Source organism: Cynara cardunculus (genome assembly GCF_001531365.2).
Source record: "Cynara cardunculus var. scolymus isolate 2C chromosome LG 5, CcrdV1, whole genome shotgun sequence".
Taxonomy (NCBI): domain Eukaryota; kingdom Viridiplantae; phylum Streptophyta; class Magnoliopsida; order Asterales; family Asteraceae; genus Cynara; species Cynara cardunculus.
Genome location: NC_037532.1, coordinates 6,961,035 through 6,972,882, shown reverse-complemented (window position 1 = coordinate 6,972,882; position 11,848 = coordinate 6,961,035). Strand labels below are relative to the sequence as shown.

The 11,848-nt window shown below is 34.5% G+C and overlaps 1 protein-coding gene across 3 annotated transcripts; it reads left to right on the top strand.

The window, feature by feature from the left end:
* The first annotated feature begins 3,290 nt into the window (after window positions 1-3,290).
* On the top strand, window positions 3,291-10,391 carry LOC112512693 (OTU domain-containing protein At3g57810). Of its 3 annotated transcripts, XM_025118793.1 has the most exons (7): window positions 3,297-3,371; window positions 4,442-4,805; window positions 4,917-5,015; window positions 5,375-5,496; window positions 6,664-6,704; window positions 7,162-7,260; window positions 10,038-10,391. In XM_025118793.1, exons 2-7 carry the CDS (start codon window positions 4,487-4,489, stop codon window positions 10,207-10,209), a joined length of 852 nt encoding a protein of 283 aa, XP_024974561.1. In that variant the 5' UTR covers window positions 3,297-3,371; window positions 4,442-4,486; the 3' UTR covers window positions 10,210-10,391. The 3 variants fall into 3 exon arrangements, with proteins under 3 accessions (XP_024974559.1, XP_024974561.1, XP_024974560.1); XM_025118791.1 differs by having other exon boundaries at window positions 3,291-3,371; window positions 4,442-5,015; XM_025118792.1 differs by lacking the exon at window positions 3,297-3,371 and adding an exon at window positions 3,397-3,492 and having other exon boundaries at window positions 4,442-5,015.
* The last annotated feature ends 1,457 nt before the right edge of the window (window positions 10,392-11,848 follow it).

Sequence of the window (11,848 nt, the reverse complement as noted above, 5' to 3'; positions counted from 1 at the left end):
AATTTTTTATCCCTATTTGTTATACAAGGACATGGAACCCCAATGTTGTTACATCAAATCCATATTTAATACCAAAATCGTATCCCATAAATAAAATCAAATATATCTCCTTCGAAAACAAGGTCTTGAAAGTAGGGTTGCATGAAGTTGGTTTGATCAGGTTAAAGACATTTAAACAACTTGATCTAATGTTTGCTGGTTGGGTTAGGTTGGTCGGGTCGAAACTTCGATAGCAGTTATGTTTAAATGAAGTAAGTCAAAATGAGAATTGATATATAATTAAAACTAACAATTACATAAGAGGTATTAAGGTTAACTATTGCATAAGCAACTATGCACTCCATTGTCTACGTGGTACCAACGTATAGGTATGATTACTCTGCCAGAATATGTTGCAAAAACGGGGATTGGAATCCATGCCCTCTCAAGCAGAAAAACCTAGTTTCAAAACCCGGTTTTAGAATTTTCAATCACAATTTATATTTACACGCTTGCATATTCATACAATATTTTACAATTTATTAAGACGTTTGAACTTTATAAAAGTAATTAATACCAATTGATAAGTGTTTGTCCCAACAATTTAATTTTATAATGATACAAATACATCTAATTCAATACTTAGAATAATTTTTTTGTTGTAGCTAGGGGTGTGCAAAAGTCGTGTCGAATTGGATCGGGTGGAAGAAGTTAAAATCCGGTTGGATTTCAGGTGATGATACAAAAACCCGAAACTCACTATCGTACTAACAATATTTGGGGATTTTGAATATCTTGCGTTTTAGACTGTTGCGGCTCAGATTTCGGGTAGGCTCGGATTTCAATAATTTAAAAGATGAAATAGAGATAAAACATAATTTCAATATAAGCTTAAAACTTCACTCCATTCTAAACCAACAAAATTTTACTCATTTCCAAATAATTAAAACTTCTTTTACCAACTTCAATTGAATCTTCAGGGAGTGAGCAGCGGAACCGGGTACTCACTTGCATAACCGGAACTGCTTTGGAACTGTCGGTTTCAGAACCGGAACCGATATTAGTGGTTCTGGTTCCAAAAAACGGAACCGATTGAAAATGGTTTTGGTTCTCAATTTGTCGTAACCGTTACTCGTCGGGTACCCGGGACCGGGTATACAAAACCGGCGGGTACCCGATATTTTCAATTAAAAAAATAATTACTTTTTTTTAATACTAAATTTTAATTAGGTCAAGAACTTAGAACTATAGATTAGATTTTTGGTCCCGCATCTGCGCCTCATCGAATTATACTCTCAGGCCTGAGGCCTCTCACGGACCGTCTTCATCGACTCATAATCGTTAAACTTTGAACATTTACAATTATAGTATGTAAACGTTAAACTTTCAACATTTACTATTAGCCTTTGTAATCGTTAAACAATATTTGTAACCATTATTCTATATAATTTGTATTCTTGTTTATTTATTTAGTATTTTGGCAATGTTTTATTTTTTATTTCTAAATAATAAAATTTTAATATTTTTAGGAAGCGGGTACCCGGAACCAGAACCGGTTCCCGGCAGTTCCAGTCCCGGTTCCAAAAATTCAAGAACCGCTCTAACCGGTTCTGGTTCCAATATCTCAAGAACCGCCGGTTCCGGTTCCTGTCAAATAGGGCAGGTACCCGCCTATGCTCATCCCTAATTGTCGTTTCAAACTCAAAAAAGAAACGAGTTAGTCGAAGAGAAGCTAACAAAATCTATAGGGAAAACTGCATCCCTATAAGAAAACAGAAAAGATGAAATTACCCTCACATGCTTATATGGATTCACTTTAGGCATTATTTGACAAACATAAGCTAGCTTGTATATATGTTTGGATTAACATAAACTAACTTATTGGAACACTACTTGAAGTAGACCATGATGAGCTTTTTGCCACATTTTCCGTTTATAACCTTCATTAATATTACTTACAAATAAATAAAAAGTAATTATTATTAATATTAATAAAAATTAATTAATATTAATCAATATTAGTTGGAAATTATTAATTTTAATTTTAATTATACATTATACATTAATATTAATTTGTTAGAATTATTATTAATCATATCAATTATTTCTATATTATTATTTTCTGAATTATTATTGAATATATTTAGTTATCAGAAACAAATGTAACAATTCTAACAATTTTTATGTAACTGATACAAAAATTAAAGTTAAACTTATTTTATTTCAGAGATAATAAAATCGTGTTAAATGATTTTAATACAATATTTAATTTAATTATTAATTATAGTTTTTGAAAAATTACTGATTAATTAGGATATGTGAGGTTGACACTATTTTATTTTTATTCATATTATATGTAATGATTATTAAAAATTATAAACTAATGTTGATTTTTTTCTTTTAAATTATGTTTTGATAAATCCAAAGTTTATGATATAATCACATATTATATTTGGGGTCGAGGGGTCAATAATCAACTTTTTGTCCAGATCAAGTTTGGAGCCGTTTATTAAACGCTTACCCGGTAAGTATTTACCGGGTAATTTTTCTCACCGGATGAACATGACAAGGGCCAAGAATCTTGCTCGATAAGAATGAGGATAAAGATGGAAAGTCTTACTCGGTAAGTGAGGATGACGACTCTTACCCGGGTAAGCACTTACCAGGAAAATTGTTGCATGGAATACGTTTTGATGTACTACAACCTTACCGAGTAAAATAAATTATAGTGTTGACTTCTAACAGTAAGCATTTATCGGGTAAACATTTAGGTAAATAGTCCCTTATTATATTATTTTAATTTCTCTTTACTAATTTTTTGTATTTATATATTATATTACTAAATATTTATTTTAATTATATTATAAAATATTGCAATTGACTAATTTTTTAAGATGTTTTTTAGTTATTTTACGTGTTTATCACTAATTTTTGTTAAATATGATTTGTTCATTAGTTAGATTATCAACCATCAACTAACTTATTAGCTACCAGTTAGCTTACAGTTATCAGCTAGCTTATCAAGTAGTTCGACAAACATTGCTTTAACGAAAACCTCTTTAATGACCGTTAATGGTAAGGACCAAATTTATAATAAAATTGGGCTCAAACGAGCAAGGATTTATTGAAAGGAAAATCTGGTGCTAGCAGCCGCGGTAATTCCAGCTTCAATAGCACTACTGAAACTACGAGGAAGATTTTATAATTTTTAATGTAAGGACTAAACTTACAAAATTTACAAACCATATGGACTAAACTTGTAATTTACGCTCTAAATTATGGGTACAACATGGTTTCATCCATGGAAGTTTGAGAAAGGGAAGCTTTAACTGCGGTGCTCAAAGAAAAGAAGCTTCAAAGAAAGTTCCAGAAAGATGAGAAGATGTTGTCAGGTTCTGATTCCATTCCTTCCTTCAGTTCCATATTATACCCTTCTTTCATTCCCTTTTCAATTCCATTCCTTATTAGGGTTTCCTCATTCTTATTCATACTGTAAATAATAAACACCAACAGGTTTGTTCCTTTTCGATTTTCCAAATTTATGCACCTTTACTGTTGATGTTCTTTCCTTTTCATATGAAAAGCTTTTTTTTCTTCCTGATATCGTTCTCGTAGTTTCAGTTATTGCTGAAATCTTAAATACCCCTTCTCCAAAAGATTTAATATATGGCTTCGGTTATTTACCCTGTGATTAATAGATTAAACCCATTGATCGCCTGCAAAATCTACCACCATTGATTTGTGTTAATTTGGATAGGTGCCATGAATTAGAATAGACACGTCAGTGTCCATCAACGCTGCTAGTATTTAATGCTGTTTTATTCCGATTCCCTTTTATTGGTTCTATCTGAATTGATGAACATTATAAATTTATCCTTTTGGATATGTTTAAAATTGACGTAGTGCTGGGAAAAAGTAAAAAGTTGTTGAACAACATTTTGAGAAGGGCTCATGTGTTTTTTTTAACCCTGTGGATGGCTGGGCCAGCTTGGGTGCACCTCGACTAATCCCATTGGCCTTGGAGATGACAGCCAGGAAAATTCTGGGCAATCTTGATAAAACTCGAACTAGCGAGCTATGGGGGAGGAGCCCCAAGGGCCTGGCATTTATTTGCGAGTTGAGCTAGTCCTCGAGGTTAGAGTTCATGTGCTTTGCTGTATGTGTGACTTGTTAAATTGTTGTTTCAGTTTTGTTGCATAAAAAGTAGCAAAATGAATTATTTCAGGATCAACCCATGATTAGAGATTTATGCCTGCCAAACTATTGTAATTTTCGCTAGAATGGTGTATGCAGTAAATCTTTATAATAGTTGGGAATGTAAATTATAAGCATAATGCTTAAATTATTTGTAGATGGAGATAAGAGAGAAAAAGAGCATCTAAATGGAACATATATTCTTGATTTAGGCTGTTTTTACTTTATTTTAAATGATGTAAATCCATATATTTATTATTGTTAACAGTGATTGAGTGTCATCTCCGGAGCTTGAACCTGGAGTGATGACAGCATGATTGCTTGTTCTCCCATTAGAAATTGTGTGAAATACGCCGTTCGTCCAAGTGGGTCCCGGCAAAGTGTGATGCCTTCAAGTGCATGTTGTTTTCATCTCTCCCTTGGATGTGTCAAACCGAATTATGTTCCAAAGCCGAACACCCGCCAATCTCTTATTGGGCCATCTGACGTTGCAAACCAGAGGAGCAACTGGCAGTTACTGACCATCAAAAGTGCTATGCATTCCAGGCGCGGGACACCAAAGACACGCTTAGATCTTTCGCTTGGGTCCCGCAATATGAACTTAAGGCTTTTGTTCCCAAAACAAAAACAAGGTATCATCTCTAGAATGAAATGGAATTTGGTACCCGGATCTTGGATGCAAGGATGTGCCTCAGCTGGCCTTGTAATGGGATTAACCGTTTGCAATTCAAATACTGAGCCAGCACATGCTGAAGCAAAAGAGAACAAGGAAGATGACTGTAGTTCTACAATCACCAACTTTTCACATGGGAAGCAAGTTCACACCAACTATTCCGTTATAGGTGAGCTAATATCTTGTATTTCTAGTTTGTTCCACTGTAATGTAGAGAATCTACTAATGTATCCTTTGTAACACATCAAGTCTCTGGCTATTAATCTTGAGGGTCAGCTCAACTGGCAGATAAAGGTTAGGCCTTGGGGCTCCTTCTCATAGGTCCCCCGTTCGGGTCTCTTTAGGGCCATTGGGGATTTTTCCTAGCTGTTATCTTCAGGGCCCCATGGGATTAGTCAGCTGACCGAACCCCCACGGTTACCTACAAAAAAAGTCTTCGGCCATTTTTTTCCCTGGATGGAGGGGAAGGTCAGATTGCACACATAAGCTGTGATTTCATTGGTGAAGGATTTATGTTTTTCTTTACAGGAATACCTGGAGATGGGAGATGTTTGTTTCGTGCTGTTGCTCATGGAGCATGTTTACGATCAGGGAAGCCTGCTCCTAGTGAGAGCCTGCAAAGGGAGCTAGCTGATGAATTACGTGCCAGAGTATGTTTTGTTTCCTCTCTTTGAACAATAATAATAATAATTTTTTATTTTTATGTTAACATACTTGCCCAGATGTAACAGTCACTAGTTTCTTTTTAGTTTTATTATTTTTATTTTGTCACAACCTGCCTAATTTAACAGTCACTAGTTTTTTTTTGCTGACCGCACCCTTATATATTGATTAATATCCTTATCAGTCTCTCAATCCTTCTATGAAACTAGTTCCGATTTTCCTAAATATTTCATGCCTGAATGCACTTGTCACATCTTTCACTTCTCTACCAATCCTGCTAAATTGAACTTCTTACACCCCATGTTAAAACCTTTTTTTGGTGTTAAGATGTTCCTCCAAATATCCCACCTTACATCATTGATGATGAATGCATATTTTCTGATCTCATATTGTATGTCTCTTGTGAGCTCATCCATAACTGAAAAGAAAAGGTAACACCTGAAGGGTGAACCCTTAGTGCAACGTAACAATAAGATTTGTCTTGCCGTTACATGTTTTCACACTCATTGCGATGCAACCTTATGTTTTACATCCACATCTTCTGGGGGTTTTCTTCTTACTAGCGGGCCATGTTATTCTGTTGGCACTTCTTATATAACTTATTTTGATTAATGAACACCATATATAGATTATTTTTATGTCTCGAGCATCTTTTATTGAGTCGTCTAATTTATAAATTAGAGCGTGTTGTTAATCTCCTTGACGGGAACAACCACTCTACTCTTCGGGGTAGAGGTCAGGTATGCCTACATCCACAATTCTACTTTCTTGTGGGACATGTTGCGTTTGTTTGGTTTTTTGTTGATCTCCTTGACATAAATCGAAGTTATTGTTAGACACCTCAGTCCTCTGTAACTCACTCCCATACTTCCGTTGTATTGCTTGTGAAAGGGTCTATATATAATACATTTCTTATGTACTATGGCTTCCATGGTGGATTCTAGTCGCCATCATGTTGTTGCTAGCAAATACTACTATTTTTCTCTAGGGATACTATCAGGCCCTAGAATTTTACCTTCTTTCATCTTTGCTAGTGTTTCCTATACACATAAAATGGAAAATGTAGAATGCCATTACATCATCTAATGAAATTGATTCAGAAATCTGTTCCCTGCTTTATATTGATATATTTTTTTTATCTGGCACTTTTCTAGGTGGCCGATGAATTTGTTAAAAGACGGGAAGAGACGGAATGGTGAGTCGCATATGATCTTTTTGTTCATTCACAACAATTTTCTGCTATTGCTGATGATTTTCTCATGCCTTTACATTTTGAGGAGGTGACATTTTGACTTGGTCATTGGGTTGTGCCATTCAAACTGTATCTCATTCCATTCATTTTGTATTTGCACAATGTGAACTAGTTCTTATATTGAGGGTTTTTGTAGCATACTCATAGTGAAAAAGGATGTTTGTTTTACAAGTGATTAAAATGACCGTTCACTAGATAAATACATCAACAACGAGATATGGAAGATGATTATTGGTATATGCATTGTATAATTATCAGAAGTCAAATATATCTTCTGCATTACCTCTTTTTGTTGTCAAATGTTCTGTATTCATGCTGGTTGTGCTCAAATGAAAGACGAGTGATCTTTAAGGAACTTCTGTAAAAGTAAACTTATAAATTGCATATACGCTTCATTCAGGTTCATTGAAGGTGACTTTGATTCTTATGTGTCACAAATAAGGAAGACACATGTATGGGGAGGTGAACCTGAATTGCTCATGGCTTCTCATGTTCTCAAGTAAGTCTCTCTCTCTCTCTCTCTCACACACACACAAACACACACACAAAAGACACCCTTTGTGTACGAATCAATGTGGTGACTTTACAAGAGATTTATATTCTTTTTCGGTTTAAATTGTAATATGTTCATGCGAAAGTAATGGTCACATCAATTCTCTCTCAAGAAACATAAGGAGTGAAGCAAACGTATAAGACGGTTGATATTGCTAAAAGAAGAGCAAGAAAAGACAAGGAAACAGTAATTGTCCATGGTACAATAATTGATGGTTAAACTTTGAGGATTGACAAGTGATGGTGGAATGAAAATACCCACTCTGAACCTAGTACCTGACAAGCTGGATGTTTGATTGAGTGAAGAACAGGAGTTGGTTTGTTTGTAAAAAATAAAATAAAAATACCAACTTTTAGAAGTAAAAAGTTCTGGATGCATTCCCTTGTACTAATACAAGTATTAACTTATGCTGTAATTACAATAAGTTGGTGTAAATGGCATTTAAATTTTAGTCAACAAATTGTATAGGAAGCAAAGGAAAAAAAATAGAAAAGAGAAGAAAGTACCCCATAAATATAAAAATACCAACTTGAACCTAGTCAAGCCTATCTGTCTCAAAGGTCAGATCTGTGTACATCTTCTCCCCAGACCCTACCTTTGGGTGGAATATACTGGGTATGTTTAGTTTTAGTGAAAGGACAAGTTGGTTGATTTTAAAACTGCAAGAGAATAGAGTACGGAAAGACAAACTTGGTTTATTTGATGTGAAAGGGTTCACTTTTAAACTCTGAATTTTTTTTAATCTCTCTCCCTTGACTTTGTAATTACTATGTGTAGTGTAGGAAGTACATGCAAAAAACCACAAAAAGATAAAATACCCGCTTATTTTGAGTTAAGTTGCATGCTAATCATTGATTTCCATCTTTGCAGTTATGCTAAATACTTGCAGTTTTTAGTACTTATAGTTGGTTAAACTAGAAACATTTCTGAAGGAAATCATACTTCAGTTAACACCATTATTCGATAATCGACTCCTACAAACCTAACCAAATCATATGTTCTCATCAAATAAAATCCGTATCTACATTGAAAGTCGAAGGAGAAGTTTACAACCCAAGTATCAGCTTCTTCTAGTCGCTCATCACCATGACAAACATTCTGGTTGCGTATCAGATGGTCCTTTGGAATTTGGCAAGCAAGATGATGCCCGAATTTCTATAATTGCAGCCAGGGTATGTGAGAACATAAGGAGGTGGGAAAGCCATGCATGTGTGGTGATTGAGTATTAGGTAGGTAGTCCCCGAGCTTGACCAATTTCCATAATCAAAGCACTAAAAACCATCAAAAGTGCGATTACGAAATGCCACTCCATAGTAAACCATATTCATGTTCAAATCATGGGTACAATGAAATAGCATTTTAGGGAATGTTGTTGGCCAACAGTAGGACCCTAATCACAGACATTCTCGTAAGCAACACAGTTAAGGTATTAATAATATAGCAGTTTCAACTATTGATGTTCTTGTTTATAAAGGTGGACAACTGCATTGAAGTATATTCCCCTTGCGTTGCATGTCTGGCTTTTAATGTGTGTTTATAGACACACTACACTTCAGAAATCCAGTATAACTCTAAATGACTTCTTGATGACCGGTGAAGAAGTACCAACTATGCTTAACTGAGTCAGCTAGGCTTTATTGCCTCTATGAAATATTTGGAAAATTTCAAAATCTTTAAATGAATTTAAAAGGTAACCAATGTGGCCTACCTAAATATGAAACTCCATTTTATCGAAGTACTATAGTGTGATAATATCCTTGAAAGATTTGGGTTACAGCTCTAGGATGCAAGTGAATGAATCTTGTCAATTGTCTTGGTTTCTGTTTGCAATGTAGTTCCTGCTTTGGGGCATCCATAACGGTCCTAGGTTCTAGCTTATGCATGTCAAAATAGTAACCCTATCTCTTTTGTTTTCAATTTATACCTGAATTCATTTAGACATGCATGATGAATCCTTAGCTGGACATTATCATTTGGAAAACTTCAAGATAATACTGATCCTTCCTTATTTCCCCATCGAAAGAAAAACAAAAAGACCAACACCCTGTTGACTTTTAGGGTGTATTTGGTATATGGGACAGGACATAACAAAAACTTGTTATCCCACGGTTCGTACGACATTGGATTGAGACATGACAGGACTGAGTGTGACAAAAAATGCACCAAAATAGGTGGAACAAAAATCAGGGAGATGGAACAAGATATGTAAATTCCTAACTAACCTTCCCAAATTAAAACCCTAAAAACCTCCATGATTCTTTCTGTCTACCTCGTCTCCTCTGTCCAGTTCCTTCTGCATACCTAAACACCCTATGGTTGAACCTATTGTTTCTCAAATTAAGTCCATATGGAGTTTTTGCATGTAATGTTGCTTTTTGTTGAGTGTAGTATTCATTATAATTGAATGTTACTATTATGAATCTGAAGCAAAAATATGGTATTTTTGATCACAAGAGTCAGAAGGAACCCCTCTCTGGAGGTAATAATAATCTGAGCGGCTCATGTTGGAATGTGGAAGTAATTTTCATGCCTTCGATGTAATATTTCATCTTGTTCTACTTCTATAATCATTGTATATGGCCTGATTAGATTTTTAGTCATTTCGTTCTTATTTTCTGCTGATTTATTCATCGGTTTATAGAACGTATAAATCCTCTTGAGGTTGATAAAAACATGATATTTGAGTGTAACCAAATAAGTTACTGGTGGATATTCTTATGCAGGATGCCAATTTCAGTCTACATGAATGATCAAGATTCCGGTGGCCTCATTTCTATTGCCGAATATGGTCATGAATACAGCAAAGAAGATCCAATCCGAGTCTTGTACCACGGGTTTGGTCATTATGATGCTTTACATATTCCTGGTAAAACGGATTCCCGAGCCAGACTTTAGAATTTTCAACTTTTAGTCTATTCATCACTTGATTGTCGTAATTTAGAAATGGTCAGTACAAAATAATAAGATTTAACCATAACATGAAAAATAAAACAATAGGTTTCTATCGATCTCTTTTATCGTATGCTAAGATGTTCAAATTCAAAGAAATAGATGAAAATCCATGTATTCTTGGGTTACCTTTGTGTGTTTTTTAGGATAACTGCTTGTACAATGTGCTTATATAGTTGGATACCATACATGTCAACCTAGAAGCCAGAGTCTTCACACAAACAACCTCTTCACTCAGGTAGAGGTAAGGTCTGCCTACATCCTACCCTACCCTATGCAGGTTTTACTGGGTTCGTTTGGTATATGGACGACTGAACAGGACTGGACGGGATGAGAGTGAGCAGGCGGATAAAAGAATTGTGGAAGGTTTTAGGGGTTTAATTCAACATGGGTAGTTTAGTAATTTACTAAGGTTGTCCTATCTCCATAATTTTATGTTCTACCTATTTGGTGAAACAGTATACATGCATTTTTTGTCTCACTAGGTCATGTCCAGTCTTAGTCTAGTTTTCGCACCAAACGTTGGACAATAAGTTTTTGTTTTGTCATGTCATGTCATGTCATGTATTTTCATACGTACCCAACGCATGCATGGTTTGGAGTGTATGCCGACCTAGAAAGCAGGTGTTTAGACAGATCCGTTATTCAACATCTCATCTCGTATCCAACTGTGAATGGTTTCTCAAGACCCATTACAATTTTCGGGTTGATTTAGAAGTGATTTTGGGTAGTTGTTTCTTTTAGATTTTGGGTGGTTACAAATGGGATCTTAGTTGTGGTTTCTGAGGTGCTTGGATTCATGAATCTTGATCACGGGATTCCTACATTATATTTGGTTTCCTTTTTGAAATGTTGTTGTTGTCTGTGGTGTGGGTTCTGAACTTTTGATCTTTAGGCATGATAAAGCAGACCCACATGGTGGTTAAAATGACAGCCTTTGCCCACAATGTGTGTGTGTGAGACTTGGAATTCTTTCATCATTGCTATCTCCACCATTGTCACTTCACTTTTTACCCATTGTTTTTAGGGTAAACAAAATCAAGTTAAATCACTAATTGATACTGTAAAAAGCAAGCTTTGATGTGATGTTGATGTATGTGAAATACTTGATATGTGTGAATTTAACAATAAGCAAGTGTGTATTTAAGTTATTGTCTCATATTTGGCGCAACATTTAGACCGAAACAAGATATGATTGAATCTGACAAAAATGCATAGATTGATGAATTATTAAACTATCTATGATATGTTTAATAAATATTTGTGCTAATTTAAAGTTATTAGCTATTTGTTAAAGTTATGGTTTGGTTTTAAGACAATGTTTGTCAAACTAGCTCAGAAAAATTAGTCAATTATAATATTTTATAATATAATTAAAATTAATATTTAATAATATAACAAGTTAATTAATACAAATAAAATATTAAAGAAAAATTAGATGATTATCATATGTAGGTTAAAAGATTTTTAAATTGATTATTTTATATATTATAAATTGTGGATTTGTTAAAATAATTTTAGGAAAAAATCTGCATTGGCTTGTGATTTTAAATGCAACTACATATAATATGAATAAAATAAAATT

Coding starts and splice junctions, on each gene's coding strand:
- LOC112512693 (XM_025118791.1), top strand. CDS start 4,487: ATGATTGCTTGTTCTCCCATTAGAAATTGTGTGAAATACGCCGTTCGT. Junction 5,016..5,374: donor CACCAACTATTCCGTTATAG/GTGAGCTAATAT, acceptor TTTTCTTTACAG/GAATACCTGGAGATGGGAGA. Junction 5,497..6,663: donor CTGATGAATTACGTGCCAGA/GTATGTTTTGTT, acceptor GCACTTTTCTAG/GTGGCCGATGAATTTGTTAA.